The sequence below is a fragment of the Girardinichthys multiradiatus genome, chromosome 15 (genome assembly GCF_021462225.1).
Source record: "Girardinichthys multiradiatus isolate DD_20200921_A chromosome 15, DD_fGirMul_XY1, whole genome shotgun sequence".
Classification (NCBI taxonomy): Eukaryota; Metazoa; Chordata; class Actinopteri; order Cyprinodontiformes; family Goodeidae; genus Girardinichthys; species Girardinichthys multiradiatus.
The window spans coordinates 40,539,344-40,558,803 of record NC_061808.1 but is presented as its reverse complement, the minus strand read 5'-3'; the positions used below and the strand labels follow the sequence as shown (position 1 = coordinate 40,558,803).

Here is a 19,460-nt window from a genome sequence, read left to right as displayed (position 1 = left end):
AAATGTGCTAGAAACGCAGATGGGTTGGTGGTGATCTGTGAGCTGGGATGTAGGACTATGCTTCCTATGTATCATCGACCAGCCAGCCTGAAGTCTGCTGAAAGGCTGCTATCGGTGGCTCTGTGCTGGCTAGGGGCCTTGGTCATCTGCTGGTTTTAAAACAGCGTAGAGCCAATTCCAACACCATCTCCTCCAAAGCTACAAAAAGACTAAAATGTTGTATTGGCATAGCATTATAACTATAGGAGGCAGATAAGTAACTAAATGTCTTATACGCTGGAGAGAAAAGGAGAGTAAGAGAAGGAGAAACAACAGGAGAGACAATAGTTATGTTAGTGCTAAAGCTAAGCCACCCCTAAGCACAGAGAGAAAAAAATTGTGAAACAGTAGGGGTTCCCAAATGTAAAGTGCAGCACCAGAAAATGTGTTTAAACTTGCTAATGTATTAGAATACCTGAGAAATGTCACAATAAAGAGAAATTAGATCAAGTTGAGTCAGAAAGACCAAACAGATTCACTGTGGATTGAACAGAGCTCTAGGAGATGTTCAAAGCTTGGGATATTGTTTTAGAACACAACTCTGCGTTAAACTTCTCCAAAACTTTCTCCCTGACCTGCCTGTTTGGTTCCTCGGTGTTCACGATGCTGTTTGTTCTCCAATGTTCTCTAACAAATCTGTATAAAATATTTTTAGAACCATGTTCTATTTCTTATTTCTTTCTCTTTCTAACCATGTGTACTACTTTGTGTTGGTATATCACATAAAATCCTAATAAAATACATAGAGGTTTGTGGTTGTAACAATTTGTAGAAAAGTTTAAGGGGGTATGTATGCTTTTGTTACTGTTGTACAGTATGTCCTTGTGTTTTTTAACTAGACCTTTATCTAAAATTTGCTTTGCTATTCTTTTGCAGCTCTACTTTCAGTCACTGCGCTGAACTACCTTCTGTCCCTAGTCTCTTTGGTCCTGTTTTATGTGTACTACACCATTTCTGATGGTTGCACTGAAAATAAGGTCTTCATTAGCATCAACTTGCTTCTCTGCGTCACAGCCTCTGTTATGTCCATTCTACCACAGATTCAGGTAATCTACAGTACTCTTCAAGTTCACCTGTGTAAAGGAGAATCATGTCATTTAAGTTGAAATTATTTGGTTTATGTAGAGTTTTTTTCTCCTTTTCTTTTTTTTTTGTATAAATTGTCCCTAAAGTAGGCTCAGGAAAGATTTTATTGCCTAACATAATTACAATGCATCTCTCAATATTTAATGTGTCGTGGTCTGGAGACCGGTCTCGAGGAACTTTAAAAAGTCTTGAGTCCATCTAGTTTTCACATGAATATCTATATATATATATATATATATATATATATATATATATATATATATATATATATATATATATATATATATATATATATATATATATATATATATATAGAATACATGTCTGGTTGACCATACAAAACAAAATGCAGAAGTGATTTTAGTGCTTTGCAATTCGGTAGAGGAAAATTATGGGTTAAATATTTTAAAGAATTGTAGCTATTAATAGGCCTGGGACTAATGAAAAAATTGGACTATAAAGATGGTTGCTGGGCGTGGCGCTGGTGGTGTAACAGTTGAATGACAGCATGCAGCTAAACATGTCATCTGTCATTGTTTTGGCAATTTTACACACCAATGCCGCATACATTTTTGTGAATTCCGACTGGGGAACCAGGTGTCATTACCGCCAGCATGAATAACAATCTTACTGTATTTAAGCTGATCCTTAGCCAGCAGTTTCAGGTAGGATTTGATGTCGCCCGTTCTGGCCCCTGGCAGACATTTGACTATGGTCGCTGGTGTCTCTAGTGCCACGTTTCTGACTATGGAGCTGCCAATTACCAGAGTCGGCTTCTCAGCGTCTGTGTCGCTGAGCGGGCAAAATCTGAAACGCGGACAGGCTGTTGGTGACTAGTGGGCTGGAATATAGAACGATACGTACCGTCACCTGGTCGGCCTGACGCCCTGGCTGCACAGGCTCTGCTGGAGGACTGCCCTGGCTAAGGGGAGTTGGCTGTCTGCTGCTGGGCCTCCAATTTTGACAAGCTGGCTTCCAAAACTATAAAATGCTGGATTTATTACATTCATGATTTTATGCACTCTTTGTGCATAACTTCCAATATGTAATGGCACTTTGTGGATATTTTTAATACATTTTTACAAAACCATGAAGATTTCTCAACAGTAATGGGAGCACAATTGTTAAGTGTTATTACATCCCAATTTAGAATACTGTAAATTTGTACAGAAAACGATGGCAATCATAAAGCTGTCATATTTGTGATGGTAAAAAATGGTTAAATGTTTGGTGCAACTATCTAAAAACATTAGCTCTCAATTTCAAACTCCAAAAGTGTTTTATTGCCTCCCATTAATCATATTAAAGATAAATTCAAACAGTAACCTAAGGCAAGTTGTTGATATAGTAGCCCCTCTAAAAAAATAAAGAGCTATAGTAAAGGATTAACTTCTCCTAGAGCAAAGAATTAACACAATTAAATAGAATGTCATAAAAATACAAAACAGCATAAGAACTGTTAATTATCTTTTCCATGAACAGCAGCTACCTACGATGTTATTCCTTAAAGAGGAATTAAATCCCAAATCAACTTTTTTTTATTCAGATAATCTGTATAAACTGAGCCTGAAGGGTGCTATCTTTATGTTACTGTGCTATTTTTTTTATAGCACAACTAGTCCACTAATTGAAAAAATAATCAATAGATTAGTTGACTATTAAAATAATTCTAAATTGCAGCCCTACCACTGCTATATTTGACAAATTACAATCACAGTGTGGAAACACTTGTAAAAATCCTAAACAATCACTGTCTGTGTGGATGGATGGGAGGAAATCATCAGCATCAGTTCAACTCTAGCAACTTGCTTTAGGCCACAGGTGTCAAACTCCAGTCCTCGAGGGCCATTGTCCTGCAACCTTTAGCTGTGTCTCTGCGTCAACACACCTGAATCTAATAATTAGGTCATTAGCAGGATTCTGGAGAACTTGACTGTAGATTCATGTGGACACATGTAAAAGCTTGAGGACACTGGCCTTCGAGGACGGGAGTTTGACATCCCTGCTGTAGAGCATTCCTTCCTCTTGCCTTCCGGATTGATTTCCAGATTATCTTGCGCTGATGGTGATTGGCTGGCTGTTTTGGTTCTACTCTATGGACCCATTGGAATAAAATGTTAATGTTATCTCATGGCTACTATGTAAACATGAATCCTTTAACAAGGTGTTTTTGGTTTTGGTACGCCAGTAAAGACCACATTGTCTCTCTAATTTGAGTCCTGGCTAATCCAGGTGGAAGTGGACAAGACTTTAACCCCCAACATTAGTGCTTGGCAGATTGATCTAAAGATGCATTAGCATAAATACAAAGGATCAATCCCGGTGTCATGGGATTCTTCATTCAATACTCTGAGCACACCTCAGTTTAGGCCGTCATGTGACTCAGCAGAACTGAGTTAAGCTCAGAGCTGCAATGAGAGGCTTGTTTCAGCGCTTTCAGAGTCTTTTAGAGGTTTGAGCGGCTGGGTTCATTTTGTTAATGTGGTCCAGACAGTTTTTAAAGGTTTTGTCTTAATCTTTTCCAGGAGATTGTTGTAGTACATTCAAGGTGCAAAATATAAAAAAAATGAGCAGAAATTATTATGGAAAATAGAATGACTGTTCAGTTCCTTAAACTTGTTGAAACAAAGAAGCTTCAATAACAAGTAAACATACTAACTATGCTGTATCATTTTAAAGCTAGAAATACTGCAATCATTCCTTGACAAATCTCATCTGTATGTTTTGGGCTGTGTACACGTTGTATGTGAGCTTACCTGTTTTTACATGTATGGATTCATTCCATTTATTTAGAATATGTCCTTTGTCAAATGATTGGAGTGATCTTTTTTGTTAGGTAACAAAGACAATTTTAGATTCTAGCAATGTCATTAAGAATAAAGTTTTGGTGAAAGTTTTCAGGTGGTAGTTTGTTTTACTTCTCTACTTTCTTACTCATGCTGTGTGTTCTTCATAAAGGAGTCCCAGCCTCGGTCTGGCTTGCTGCAATCCTCCCTGGTTACACTTTACACCATGTACTTGACCTGGTCTGCAATGACCAATGAGCCTGGTAAGAAAACACATCTACTAATTATGGGGATTCTGGGTATCTAGTTACTGTAATAGTTGTGTCCTGTTAACACAGTGCTTCTGTGAGGACATTACACACCTCACACAACAGCAGTTCAAAAAATGAAGAGAAACATAATCCGTTTTTACTACCACATTATGTTGTTATTATTCTTCTTGAGCTTCTGGTGTATTTAGTACATTTTAAAGCAGGCCACAGTAAGATGTTTTCTTTTACTTCTCTTCTATAACATGTTGAATATCAATAAATGCATGTGTCTGTTCACTCACGGGGCACACAATAAGTCAGATTGCACAATAATACACTAGTGAGTTGTAAAACTTTCATCTTTGTCTGGACAGCTTAAGTGAGAAGTGAGAAGATGTTTTTACACTCAGCATGTGTTTAAATGAAACAGTTGGTGAATTAAAACGTATTATATTTACTACAGCTGCATTGTAGTTTAGAAGAAGATTCTAGAAGTTTAGGTCACAATCTTGAGATGGGTAGAAATAGACTTATTTCCTGAATGAGCTTTTCTTCATGTACAGGTCCTTCTCAAAATATTAGCATATTGTGATAAAGTTCATAATTTTCCATAATGTCATGATGAAAATTTAACATTCATATATTTTAGATTCATTGCACACTAACTGAAATATTTCAGGTCTTTTATTGTCTTAATACGGATGATTTTGGCATACAGCTCATGAAAACCCAAAATTCCTATCTCACAAAATTAGCATATTTCATCCGACCAATAAAAGAAAAGTGTTTTTAATACAAAAAACGTCAACCTTCAAATAATCATGTACAGTTATGCACTCAATACTTGGTCGGGAATTCTTTTGCAGAAATGACTGCTTCAATGCGGCGTGGCATGGAGGCAATCAGCCTGTGGCACTGCTGAGGTCTTATGGAGGCTCAGGATGCTTCGATAGCGGCCTTTAGCTCATCCAGAGTGTTGGGTCTTGAGTCTCTCAACGTTCTCTTCACAATATCCCACAGATTCTCTAAGGGGTTCAGGTCAGGAGAGTTGGCAGGCCAATTGAGCACAGTGATACCATGGTCAGTAAACCATTTACCAGTGGTTTTGGCACTGTGAGCAGGTGCCAGGTCGTGCTGAAAAATGAAATCTTCATCTCCATAAAGCTTTTCAGCAGATGGAAGCATGAAGTGCTCCAAAATCTCCTGATAGCTAGCTGCATTAACCCTGCCCTTGATAAAACACAGTGGACCAACACCAGCAGCTGACACGGCACTCCAGACCATCACTAACTGTGGGTACTTGACACTGGACTTCTGGCATTTTGGCATTTCCTTCTCTCCAGTCTTCCTCCAGACTCTGGCACCTTGATTTCTGAATGACATGCAGAATTTGCTTTCATCTGAAAAAAGTACTTTGGACCACTGAGCAACAGTCCAGTGCTGCTTCTCTGTAGCCCAGGTCAGGCGCTTCTGCCGCTGTTTCTGGTTCAAAAGTGGCTTGACCTAGGGAATGTGGCACCTGTAGCCCATTTCCTGCACACGCCTGTGCACGGTGGCTCTGGATGTTTCTACTCCAGACTCAGTCCACTGCTTCCGCAGGTCCCCCAAGGTCTGGAATCGGCCCTTCTCCACAATCTTCCTCAGAGTCCGGTCACCTCTTCTCGTTGTGCAGCGTTTTCTGCCACACTTTTTCCTTCCCACAGACTTCCCACTGAGGTGCCTTGATACAGCACTCTGGGAACAGCCTATTCGTTCAGAAATGTCTTTCTGTGTCTTACCCTCTTGCTTGAGGGTGTCAATAGTGGCCTTCTGGACAGCAGTCAGGTCGGCAGTCTTACCCATGATTGGGGTTTTGAGTGATGAACCAGGCTGGGAGTTTTAAAGGCCTCAGGAATCTTTTGCAGGTGTTTAGAGTTAACTCGTTGATTCAGATGATTAGGTTCATAGCTCGTTTAGAGACCCTTTTAATGATATGCTAATTTTGTGAGATAAGAATTTTGGGTTTTCATGAGCTGTATGTCAAAATCATCCGTATTAAGACAATAAAAGACCTGAAATATTTCAGTTAGTGTGCAATGAATCTAAAATATATGAATGTTCAATTTTCATCATGACATTATGGAAAATAACGAACTTTATCACAATATGCTAATATTTTGAGAAGGACCTGTATATGTTAGGTATTTCACCTGTCCTCCTGTCTTGTCCCAGCCGACAACCAAATTGTTCCTGACTAAATAATGCAAACTATTGCAACAAGCACACAGCACATTGCTTATGACTGAGAGATCCCATTACATGAAAGTTCTGGTTTAAAATGTTGCAAACACTTTGCAGATCCCTCTAAGATAGGGCTTAGCATTCCATCTGTTGTGATGCGTTCATTTATTTGACTTTATACCCCATTCACAAGCAGATTCTCAACATACAGAAACTTGTCATGAAGTGAAAGTTTGTGTATATTTGTGTGTGTGTTGGCAGACAGAAAATGTAATCCCAGCCTTCTGGGTATAATTGGGCTGAACAGCACCAGTCCTAAAGGCCGGGACCATGTGGTTACGTGGTGGGATGCTCAAGGGATTGTGGGACTGATTCTTTTTCTCATGTGTGTCCTGTACTCCAGGTGAGAAGCTCCCTTTATATTCAAGCTTGCTTTGAACTAGCAGAGATGCTCAGATTATCAGTAGTGGTCTATGAAGGGTTGCTGCATAATATAACTCATGTTTTTCTGTTTGTCCATCAGTATTCGTAATTCTTCAAATGCCCAGGTCAACAAGTTGACTCTGACCACTGATGAGTCTGCTTTGATTGAGGACGGGCCTCAGACGGACAGCTTTGAGGAGGGCAGCAATCTTAACAGAGCTGTGGACAATGAGAAAGATGGGGTCACCTATTCTTACTCATTTTTCCACTTCATGTTGTTCCTAGCATCACTCTACATCATGATGACACTTACTAACTGGTACAGGTAGGATTACCTGTACTCATACCACCTTTCCATGTGTTTTGTCAAAGTCCAAATGGCCTCTGCTTACACCCCTTACTCATCAAGCAAGGACGTTCCAGCTGACTTATGCAAGGTCAAGCTGGCTTTACAGGTTGAGTGAGTGATGTAGTGACGACTCTGGGTTTGTAAGAGCAGCAAGCAGCATGATTTAACAGTGTAATCAAGACTCAGAAATCATTTCTGACAAAAGGAGTTAGGTGAGAAATATTATTTCAATTTCAAGCATTTGCTCATCCAACACCAAGTTTACAACACTGAGTTTGTCCACTATAAAACAGTACAGGGAGATTTCCAGCACATTTTCTGCTTAGTTCTGACGTGAATGCTTCCTGTCATCCCACACAACCAGGTTTGTTTCTGAAAGCTGTACTAGATATCTGACGCAGCTCATCTTTGTGGAATTCTGAAAAAAACATTTTGTTAAAGAGTCAGAGAGCCGTCTCTCCGACCCAGAACGACGCTGTATCTATTGGAACAATGTATTTATTGCACATCTTGAGTTTAACTACCATTTAAAGATTAACAAGCTTGTTATCTGATTTGTCAGGATGTTCCATGAATTAAAGACCCTTTGTGTAGAAAAATGATGGATGTGTCTGTAAACCTCAAAATCATGTTCAACACACACAGCAGAGAATTTTGTCACTTTGCTTAATTTATAACAAAACAGAATGGCAAAGTTTGATTTTTCCAGTTAAAGTGGCAACTTTCAAACCTGTTGGCTATTTCTCTGTATCTGCAGCCCTGACTCCAGTTACGAGACCATGACCAGCAGGTGGCCATCTGTGTGGGTGAAGATCTCATCCAGCTGGATCTGCATTGGCCTTTATGTGTGGACACTAGTGGCTCCACTGGTCCTGGTTAACAGAGACTTTGACTAAAAGCACGCTCTGTTGTTGCTAACCAACAAATTCTCGCAATTCTTCCAGTGTTTTCTGTAATCAGCTACATTATATAACTTGCGCCCACTGACTGTGACGAGCTGATTAGTCCTGGTGTTTTTGGCCTGTGCAGTCTGAGTAAAATCTGTGTGCATTTCAGCTTCATTCTCAGTAATATTAACCTTTTTGTCCTTTTAAATCTTGTAGCCTATTTTAGTGAGTCCTTACACTGATGCAGTTGTAAATATGTTGAGTTTGTTCTGTGGTGCATCCAAAGTGCTAAGCTAGTTAATAAGCATGATTTTGCATTAAACAATAAATGTCTGTTTTTTCAGCTTTTAGCGGTGTTGTAATGGTCTAAATTGGCTCTAGTTGTCAGCCTAACAGTAGAGATCTCTGTACTTAAGGACAGGTGAAAAGCTGTTCCACTTCTTTGCATGAGCAGTGCGGTTTAGATGTTTTCTGTTTGCAGCTTGCACATACATAACAGACATTCTTATGTTTATTGACTCTAATCAATATTGTCTATTATGTAAAAATAAAACTGGTTAAAAATATTTTTGTGGAGTGGTTGGACAATAGTTGAGCACTATGTTTTCAAGGCTTTTTATCATCGGTTTCCCTCAACAAAATGAAAGTGAGTGACTGTGTATGCCTCTGTTAAGCTATAATCAGAATATGTTAGACCAGTGGTCCTCCACCAGGTACTCAGGGCCCACTGCGCTTCACATTTCAGATGTTTCCCTGCTCTCACACACCTGACTTAATACATGGGTGATTAACAGGCTTCTGGAGCACAAGATGGCTGCTCATGTTGCTGGAGCAAAGATACATCTGAAACATAAAGGACAGTGGGTCCTGTGGACCAGGATTCAGTAGCTGCACCGAGGTAGCAGCTATTTTAGTACATTGTTTACATACATTTTTTTTTCAGTTTTATTATGAAGGTAATAAACAAACAAATAAACACATACTATGATCATTCTCACATCACCCTGCTTTAATCAGATTCGTATACAACCACTATGACGGCTGTGGCCATCGCATGCATCGTGAATGATTTCTGAAAGTCATAACACTCAAATTCAACAAAACTTTATATTTAACTTCATTTTAACTGCATGGCTTGCAGCAATGCCACACACGAGAAATTGCTGATAAAGTTTAATTTGATCACAGAGGAACGTCACCTAAAAGCTCCAGGTCTAAATGGGTATTTTTCTGCTGTGCTAGATAAAGACCTGTTTTCACTCTAGTCATCTGGGCCAAACATGCCTAGGGGTATTCAAGTGTACTGAAGAAATCTAAAAATGGAGACTGTTTGGTTCTATAAAGGCAAAATAGACTGAATTGATAATTGTGGTCCTGAGAAACAAGTGGGATAAGTAAATAGTTCGAACATCTTTTCATTCTTCTGCGTGCCATCTTATGATTGTGGTCAGATGTACAGGTCCTTCTCAAAATATTAGCATATTGTGATAAAGTTCATTATTTTCTATAATGTCATGATGAAAATTTAACATTCATATATTTTAGATTCATTGCACACTAACTGAAATATTTCAGGTCTTTTATTGTCTTAATACGGATGATTTTGGCATACAGCTCATGAAAACCCAAAATTCCTATCTCACAAAATTGGCATATTTCATCCGACCAATAAAAGAAAAGTGTTTTTAATACAAAAAACGTCAACCTTCAAATAATCATGTACAGTTATGCACTCAATACTTGGTCGGGAATCCTTTTGCAGAAATGACTGCTTCAATGCGGCGTGGCATGGAGGCAATCATCCTGTGGCACTGCTGAGGTCTTATGGAGGCCCAGGATGCTTCGATAGCGGCCTTTAGCTCATCCAGAGTGTTGGGTCTTGAGTCTCTAAACGTTCTCTTCACAATATCCCACAGATTCTCTATGGGGTTCAGGTCAGGAGAGTTGGAAGGCCAATTGAGCACAGTGATACCATGGTCAGTAAACCATTTACCAGTGGTTTTGGCACTGTGAGCAGGTGCCAGGTCGTGCTGAAAAATTTAATCTTCATCTCCATAAAGCTTTTCAGCAGATGGAAGCATGAAGTGCTCCAAAATCTCCTGATAGCTAGCTGCATTGACCCTGCCCTTGATAAAACACAGTGGACCAACACCAGCAGCTGACACGGCACCCCAGACCATCACTGACTGTGGGTACTTGACACTGGACTTCTGGCATTTTGGCATTTCCTTCTCCCCAGTCTTCCTCCAGACTCTGGCACCTTGATTTCCGAATGACATGCAGAATTTGCTTTCATCTGAAAAAAGTACTTTGGACCACTGAGCAACAGTCCAGTGCTGCTTCTCTGTAGCCCAGGTCAGGCGCTTCTGCTGCTGTTTCTGGTTCAAAAGTGGCTTGACCTAGGGAATGCGGCACCTGTAGCCCATTTCCTGCACACGCCTGTGCACGGTGGCTCTGGATGTTTCTACTCCAGACTCAGTCCACTGCTTCCGCAGGTCCCCCAAGGTCTGGAATCGGCCCTTCTCCACAATCTTCCTCAGGGTCCGGTCACCTCTTCTCGTTGTGCAGCGTTTTCTGCCACACTTTTTCCTTCCCACAGACTTCCCACTGAGGTGCCTTGATACAGCACTCTGGGAACAGCCTATTCGTTCAGAAATGTCTTTCTGTGTCTTACCCTCTTGCTTGAGGGTGTCAATAGTGGCCTTCTGGACAGCAGTCAGGTCGGCAGTCTTACCCATGATTGGGGTTTTGAGTGATGAACCAGGCTGGGAGTTTTAAAGGCCTCAGGAATCTTTTGCAGGTGTTTAGAGTTAACTCGTTGATTCAGATGATTAGGTTCTTAGCTCGTTTAGAGACCCTTTTAATGATATGCTAATTTTGTGAGATAGGAATTTTGGGTTTTCATGAACTGTATGACAAAATCATCCGTATTAAGACAATAAAAGACCTGAAATATTTCAGTTAGTGTGCAATGAATCTAAAATATATGAATGTTAAATTTTCATCATGACATTATGGAAAATAATGAACTTTATCACAATATGCTAATATTTTGAGAAGGACCTGTAGACCCGGCTTAATACTTTGAATTCTGATTTAGGGAAAAAGAAAAACCATGTTAATAAAATTTATTTAAACCAGTCATTCCAGCTATTAGACACAAGGATTTGAAATGGGACTGACAGTTAATTACATGCTTCCAAAATGAGGAGTTCCTTTCTGTCTGTTGGGACCCCAGCCATGGATGAACATGAACTCTGAAATATACATCATCAAAGGCCTGTATGAATGTCTGCACCTTTCACCGTCACACTAATCTATTCCTAACACAGCCCAGAAAGAAGAGGAGACAGAGCTGGAATATTTGACACGGACACCTTTCCCCCTCTGCTCAGCCTCATTCCAACTGCCGACAGCGGATAATGGAGGGACCAAAGCACATGTCAGCCGAAACCTTAGGGTTTGAAGGAGTAAGGGTTCTCCTTCAAAGAATCCTTGGATCCAAAAGTGACTACAATCAGGCTGATCGTATGCAACAAAGTTATGATTTTGCTGTTCATGTATCAAGCAGTCATTCATAAAAAGGGTGTAATAAGACAGGCCTGGCTTGCCTTCTGAGGCCTCCAAAAGCAGCCCTAACCCAAGCAGATTTCCTCCCACAACCTGAAGAAGGCAGCATCGGGACCGCAGCATTACATGCCTTCCTGCGTCCGTGTCCAGGTAGTGAGAGCTACGCCCACTGAAGTTGCCGCAACGTGCCTTTGTTGTACAGTTTTGCTGGGCCAGCTAAGCAGCCAACCCTTTACAGCTACTGAGATTAGCTGCAACGCTAGTCCCTTTAATGCCCACACGAGTATGACCGGACAGCTTCGCCTCCCTCAACCCATCGCCCGTAAACCTTTTCCTCAGTCTTCCAGAGTTACTAGTAATATTTTAAGCTGATAATAGCATAGACAATGAATTTTAATAAAAATGGCAAGCTCCGGTCCCAGAAGCACGCACCAAGAGGCAGGCCCCGTCTAAATTTCTTCCAAAATTTTCTAGTTCTCCATCTGCATTTCACACAATGGGCATCGAGATAAGGTCAGTCTCTGGCATAAACAAGCTCCTGCAAGGAGGAGCCATAGTGTTACCGCGTGGGAAATTCCCATCACACTTTCTCACAAACTAAACGATTCTTAAACACGACAAAACAATATAATAGCAGAACTGGCGTGACCTGGATTAAACATATTTCAATAATATGCAAGAAAACAGAAACCATAAACATATTTCATAAAATGCATGAATAATATTTCTTTATCACAGCAGAGACACGTTACCTCGTCAATGATCCTCATGACTCTGAGGATTACCCATAATACCCCGCTCTTTCTAAGGTGAATACATTACGACTTTTTACCAGCAGATGGTGCATTTTAGCAGGATTTAACCTGAATCATTTTAACTATGTTACATTAGCTTCAATTGCTAACGGCTAAGGTAACATGTGACTTATGACCGTTATCTTATGAGCCTGAAGAAGGCTTTGTTGTCACCAAGTTAAGAATCACGTATCGAGAAAGGTTGTTAGTTAGTTTCCAATCTAGAAAAATAATATTTCTCTAAATATTATTTTACTAAATGTGATATCTACTTAAGACTAATTTGTCCAGAAAGGCAAAGAACACACCCTCCATTTCTGCTACCTGTATGACCCCTTCTCTTTTCCAATGGTTATAATCAGTCTGACAGAGAGAGGTATCCCAATCATTGTGGTTTTTAGTAGAACAATGACCATCAGTGGGACCCTTTATGAGGTTCCTTGAGACGACATTGTTGTAAATAAGCGCCATTTAACTAAATAATCTGAACTGAAACTATCTGTGTAGTTATGCTGTTATAGGCTTAGGCTGCTGGAGGACATAACGACCACTTTCACCCTCTTCGCTACATTCTCACACTACTCTCCAATTTTGCATTATTTGCTGTTATTTCAGCTTTTAACCTGGTTCTCTCTTTTCTCTTCCTAGAAGCTACACCTGGCCTGACTCTGTGTCTCCCTGTGACACCTTTCTGGAGAGGGGAATTGTCCGAGCTTCTGCTGGCAACAACTTAATGCTCACCCTCTACCGATGATCCACATAGCCCTGTCTTTTAGTGTTTAACCCTTTCTCTCTCCTAGACATGGCTACTGACTGAGCTTTTACTGTAACTAACTCTATGTGCTCTCTTTCAGACTAACCTTGAAAACTGGCTCAGAGTTTATCTGTTCTTTCTTTCTAGATGAAACGACTAAAGGAGCTACTCTGCTCTGTTCTCTCAAACCCCCAGTCGGTCGTGGCAGATGGCCGCTCACACTGAGCCTGGTTCTGGTTCTGCTGGAGGTTTCTTCCTGTTAAATGGAAGTTTTTCCTCTCCGCTGTCGCTACATGCATGCTCAGTATGAGGGATTGCTGCAAAGTCAACGCCAGTGACTGTCCACTGTCTCTACATGCTCATCCAGGAGTGAATGCTGCAAGTCACTGACTGGATGCAATCTGCTGGGTTTCCTTAGATAGAAAAACTTTTTATCCAATTTAAATAAATAACTGAATCTGACTGAACTGTTCAATGGTTACGATTAATTGGAATGTATGAACCTGACTGTTGTGAAGAACCTTGAGACAACATGTGTTGTGAATTGGCGCTATATAAATAAAACTGAATTGAATTGAATTGGCTCTTTTCAAAATGTTTCCTTAAATATTATTGTACTAAATAATGGCTGCTAATTAAACATCACTGAGAATTTATTATCCACAAGATTGGTTTTATTCAGCAAATCACTCTTTAAAATATAATTTTATGAAAATAATGTTTTATCTGATCTTGCATTGTGAATGGTTGTTTGAATGTATATAAACTATTAAGTTGGTTCCAAGACTAATTTAACTTAATTTCCAGATTCTTCAAGTTAATTATTGGTTCTCAAACATAAATATCGGTGAATGTTATTGTTGCATCACTTTATTCTTTCATTTTGCTTGGTAGTTTAGTTGGATAAATTTGGTATAGTAAATAATTTATTGATTGAAATATGTTTGACTTTAAGTTGACTTTTTTTTGTTTTTTATAAATTCTTGTATTTTAAGAAATTATGTGAATTTATTACATGTGTGTGCAAAGTTTTGCCCAAACCACCGCCTTATTGGGCTGGTATTCACCGGAAAACAATTTAATAAAATATTAAATAATATATTCTTAAGCACACATTACAGTTAACAAATACTGAAGGCCCTATTTAGTTTTAGGCAAAGGGCCCACAGAGTCCAACAGAACTCTATACAGAGGAAAGCATTTGTTCTCGACTCCATGATTTTGGAGCATTGAAGCAGACTCCTTGAATCTTTCCCTCAAGAAAAGCTCCTACCTAAACACCACTTTCTTGGGCATTACCCTCAGCTCATTCAGGAATTTAGCCCTGTTGCAGCAACGAGATTTGAGGCTGAACATAGCTTCTTTAAGTGAATTGTCAGGCAGATAAGCAGTTTCAGGATTATCTTGCTGTCCCTTGCAAACAAGCACCAACTCAAGGTTTCAAACCACTTCTCTCAGTCACAAAAACAGCAGTCTCTTTAGATGTACATAAGGATGACCTGCAGTACACGGTGAAGTCCAGATTTCCAGCTGTTACATCAGTGCACATTGCTTATAAGTTGTGCTTTTTGGGCACTAACTATACAGTTGGAATCTTGTGTTGCAGGTCCACTGCAGGATTGCCTGACTTTGCCGAGCTATTACAGTTACTGATAATTTGTGACAAGCTGATGTTTTTTGTGAGACTACAGTGTGCATGGTATAATGAACACCTGAGGAGCTATGAGTTGGAAAACACATGCAACGTCCAGTTACTTGAGCAAAGTGATCTTCCACATTTTTATTCTTTAACTACATACTAGTTACCAGACTAGACTACTAGTCCAGACAGAAGATGACTAGTGACCTTGAAAGACATATTTGCCTGGCCTTTAAATATCACAAGGATGAAACTTGTTCTGGTCTATGGCTAATGCACATTTTATTTCAAAGTGGTTATCTCTTTTCTTTATTTTTTCTTTTCTTTATAATGTAGTTTTCCTTGGGTACCCCTGCAAAGCTGAATATCAGTTTAGGAGATGATGAAATTCAGAAACTGGTTTTACCTTCAGGCATCCCTAGTACACTTCAGGATCTTAGTGATGTAATTCAAGAAAATTTTTATATTTCCAGGGCCTTTACTCTAAAGTATCAAGACATGGATTTCGATAGCCAGTTTTTCAGAATGACCTCCATTAAATTGAACAACTGATCCTGCCATAATTAGGAATAAATACAGAAATAAATAAATGAATCAATAAACTAATTACTGGGCCAAAAAGTAGCTAGAAATATAAATTAGTGCGCCATTACATGCAACAAAATAATAAAAAGAAGAGATTTATTAAATTATTGATTGGGGCTGTTGGTGCTGTCTGGGGTGGGTTGGGCGGGCTTGGTGGTGTGCTGCTCTGCTGGCTGTCGTCTGTGGGGGGGGGCTCGTGGAGGGGCTGCAGCCTGTGGGGTGAAGGGGTTGTATCCTCTTCTGGGATGTGGGGTTGCCTGCGTTTGGATCGGCTGGGCGGCGATGGTGGAGCTGAGCTGGATGGTGTTTCTCCCTGGGCGGTCGTTGCAGTGGCAGGGGTGTAGTGTTTTTTTTGTGGCCGACTGGGGCATTGTGGGGGCATGGTGGGGGACACTGGCCCCGGGTACCGGGTGGGTGAGTTTGTCCCGTCATGCTGCGCGGTCGGGGGTCCTGTTGTGGGTGCGGTGCTTGGTGGGGTCTGCCCTGTTGCGCTGGTGGGCGGGGGTGGTGTTGCGCGGGGCCCTTGCCTTGCCGTTGCGGCGCGCTGTGTGGTGGGGTAGCAGGGTGCGGCGGGGGTGATTAGAGCGGGGCTGAGTGTGGAGCTTGCGCTGGGTGGTTGTGGCTTCATCGGCCTCTCGGCTATGGAGTTCACCTGTGGGGGTGTTCCCCTGTGGGGGAGGGGATTTGTAGCGTTTGGGTTTGGGGGCATGTGTTCGATATTGGTGTTGTCCTTGTTGGGGGTGGCCCTGTGGGGAGGTTCATGTTGGGGTTCACTGGGGGTGGGAGGAGGGGTTGGGATCGGAGCTCATTGGGGGATCGGGACTGCTCCGTCCTGGGGCGACTCTGGTTGGCGGGCTGGTTTGGGCCATGTGGATCCCTCTTTTGTGGTTCCGGGTTCGGGGCGGGGGCCGGGCCGGGGCCGCCCGGGTCTGGGCGGTGCTGACGCTGTCTGCCTGTCTCTGCCCCAGGAGGGAAGGGGACCACCTCCTGGGTCCGAGGGCTGGTTGCCCCTAGGGGGTACCGGCGCAGGCGACCCCACATCCCAGAAGCGGATACCGGCGCCTGGACCTGGGAGTATAGAGTATGCATGGGGAGTGTGAATGAGTGTATGACATCCATTGTCCATTGTTTGTCTTTACGTTAGGTACGAGTGATTTTATGTGTATGCATGAGGGTGGGAGTGGGTGATTGTGACTGACTGTGAGTGCCTGTTTTATTTTTATTTTTATTTTTTTTTGTGGCAGGTTGGGTCTTGGACTGCTCCCTCTCCTGGATCAGCTTAGGCCCCCCCCCCCATCTTATGGGGGGCCTATTTCCTCCCCGCCACACTACCTGCCGGTGGTTGGAGTCTCTGCCCGCTGGTGTACTTGTGGTTCTCGGTGTCCGGGGCTGGGTGCTTTGGTGTGGGCTGTTTCACTCCAGGTGGCTGCTTGCCCCTGGGCTCTGTCAGGCCTCTGCTTGGGGGGTGGTGTGTCCCTGGGTCTTGGGCCTCTGGGTCCATGGCTGGATCTGCTCGGGCGTGGACCGCTGCCGGCGGGGCCTGTGAGCTCGTCGCTGCGGCTCCCTGGGGCTTCTGCATTGTCGCTGCTGGGTGGTTCCTCTGGGACTCTTCACTGCTCTTCTCTTGGGGGGTTGCGGTAGTCCTGGCGGTGGTTCTCCTGGGGTTCCTGTGGTTTGGGGGGCCTTTAGATGTCTGTGGCTCTGATCTCCTCAGTGTCTGTCCAGGGACCATGGGGCAGGTCGGTGGGTCCTCACACTCGCTATTGCATATTTTTGTGGAGAAACCTTGTATACTGGAGCGCGTCCACACCCATACTCACAGGTGTTAAGCTTCAGGTGTTGACAGATACACAGATGTTCTATATTGGGCTGCACCTCTCACTAAGTACATTTTACATTAATAAATACCATGTACTATTTTGTTAATTCTAATGTGTTGTGAATTCCTCCAGGTTACGGTGAATAAACGAACGCGCAGAAGGCCCCGGTAAAGGGGTACTTCAACACTATATTTCATGTGGCATTACTAAATTAAAGCCAAAGACCAGTGCTCCATACATCAATGATGTACAAGACAAATTGTAAAGGACCTTACTAATATGTTCTGTATTTTTAAGTTGGTTCATAAGTGTTTATTATTTTGCTGCAGCAGTAACGCAGCCAATGCTTTTATTTTGAAAAGCTCAGAACGGCAAGGTGTCATAAATCGATTTCCGCAAACGGTACAGCAGCAACGGCGCGGATTGCTGTGTGCTCAGAGAAGGTGTGCCACACGGTTGTATAGGAAAAGGATATTGTTAAGGTTTAATTTCAAGCAGCAAATTGTTTCTTAGCACCTGGTCGAGGAGGGAACAAGGTTGGTATTGGCATTTAGACGTGAAAATGTGTGTTTAGTTATATTTCACGGAGCATACGGGTTGTTACTAAGTGTAGCAGTTACGTTATTACTCAATAGAGGGTGCTCATGTTCTTCGTTAAGTTATGTTTAGCAATTTAAACGTTTCAATGTTATATATACTGTGTAAAGACACAAACAGTTGCAACATAGTGTATCTTGTTTTATTTCACAGTATAGTAAAAATAGAAGGCAATATTAAAGGGTTAAAAGCACATACTGGTTGAGTTATTAATAGTATATTTATTTTGTATGTTTATAGCTCTTACGGTGTGTTCACAAGAAAGGCCGCACAATAAAAGGATTGTGAAACATCAGTTTGAGAGACCATCATTTCGACCGGGACGCTACACAAATAACAACAAATAATGCAAAATTTAAATTTGGCCCTTTTTTAAAAACAGTTCTAAACTTTTGTTCGTATTTATTTTTTATTTTTCTGTTGTCCTTCGCATTGGTTCAGGACACAAAGCATGACAGAAATATTATTCTATACCTCAAAATAAACCCATGAAATTGTGAGACAAATGCACATTAATTTATTAAAATGACATTAGAGTGCTGTAGGATATTAAATGGAACTTTGAAGGTGGCAAACAAGACACTTTGACATGATAGTATGCCAAAATGGGCTAAGGGTTAGAGCAAGTACACCTCGCTGCATCAAACAGCAAGGGGCGAGGACAGACCCCACGACAGACTCATGCCATACTTGGAAATGGCACCATTGCACTCCGAAAATGAAGGGGACACTATTTTCTATACTAGCTGCGGAATGTCACTTTTTTTTTCTTTTGAAATCTTTATTGATTCCGACTGTTAAAACATAATAAAAAACAACGTAGCCGTGGTGTCAAACGTTTTTAAAGAAAATCTTCTAATTTACTTTGCTTGTATTCCTTATTTTTTAAAAGAAGATTTTTATCCAATTGTCAAACAAAACAGTATATTTAAAATTTTGTAGTTTGTTGGTTTTACTCTTTTTTTTGTAACAGCCACAAACAAACTTCACCATTTGCTTAGAAGTGGAGGTGGAGCCGACGTTATTCGTATGAAAAGTAAATAACACTGTCCTGCACAGGAGTGGGTCAACAGAGCCAAAACAAAAGGGACATTTGTAAATGTACATAATATTTAAAGAACACATTTTGTAAACAATCAAAAAGATGAATGCACAATTCCAAAGGCTCAAATAAAAATAATTACCAACAATATGTGAAAACTAGCCTAAGCATCTGGAGATCGGGCCGCCGAGGTCTCCACCTTCATCCGCTGCCCATTCCTCTTTGCACCGGTCCTTCATGGTTTCCCCTGCAGGTTGTGGGCCCCGTGGAGAATAAAAATCATGTACTTTCATGCTATTAGTTTAGTTTGCATGTGGGAACATTAAACTGAGACTTAACATGAGTGAGGCTTAAGGACAGGAATCACAGATCACAGCAGGAGTCTGATGGAACAAGGGTGAAACAGAGGTTAGGAAGTTCTCAACAACTGCAAGCAGTAAAAGCTGGCTGTAGGGACAATAAAGCAATAAATGTCAACTTTTGGGCATGGTATAGATACCACAAGGGACCTTGGCTGATTTACAGTGCCTTGCGAAAGTATTCGGCCCCCTTGAACTAGTCAACCTCTTGCCACATTTCAGGCTTCAAACATAAAGATATAAAATTCCAATTTTTTGT

The 19,460-nt window shown here is 41.3% G+C and overlaps 1 protein-coding gene and 1 long non-coding RNA gene across 2 annotated transcripts in view; both read left to right on the top strand.

Moving 5' to 3' along the window:
* Window positions 1–8,607, top strand: part of serinc1 (serine incorporator 1) — a 42,610-nt gene extending 34,003 nt beyond the window's left edge. The window contains exons 6-10 of the mRNA XM_047388162.1: window positions 916–1,085; window positions 4,084–4,174; window positions 6,644–6,785; window positions 6,906–7,130; window positions 7,912–8,607. Of these exons, the coding sequence (XP_047244118.1) occupies window positions 916–1,085; window positions 4,084–4,174; window positions 6,644–6,785; window positions 6,906–7,130; window positions 7,912–8,050 (767 nt within the window). The 3' untranslated portion in view covers window positions 8,051–8,607. The remainder of the gene's footprint in view (window positions 1–915; window positions 1,086–4,083; window positions 4,175–6,643; window positions 6,786–6,905; window positions 7,131–7,911) is intronic.
* A 9,004-nt stretch (window positions 8,608–17,611) lies between these two features.
* LOC124882551 lies at window positions 17,612–18,095 on the top strand. The gene is made up of 2 exons (XR_007041934.1): window positions 17,612–17,739; window positions 18,041–18,095. It is a non-coding gene; the product is annotated as an uncharacterized LOC124882551 (long non-coding RNA).
* The last annotated feature ends 1,365 nt before the right edge of the window (window positions 18,096–19,460 follow it).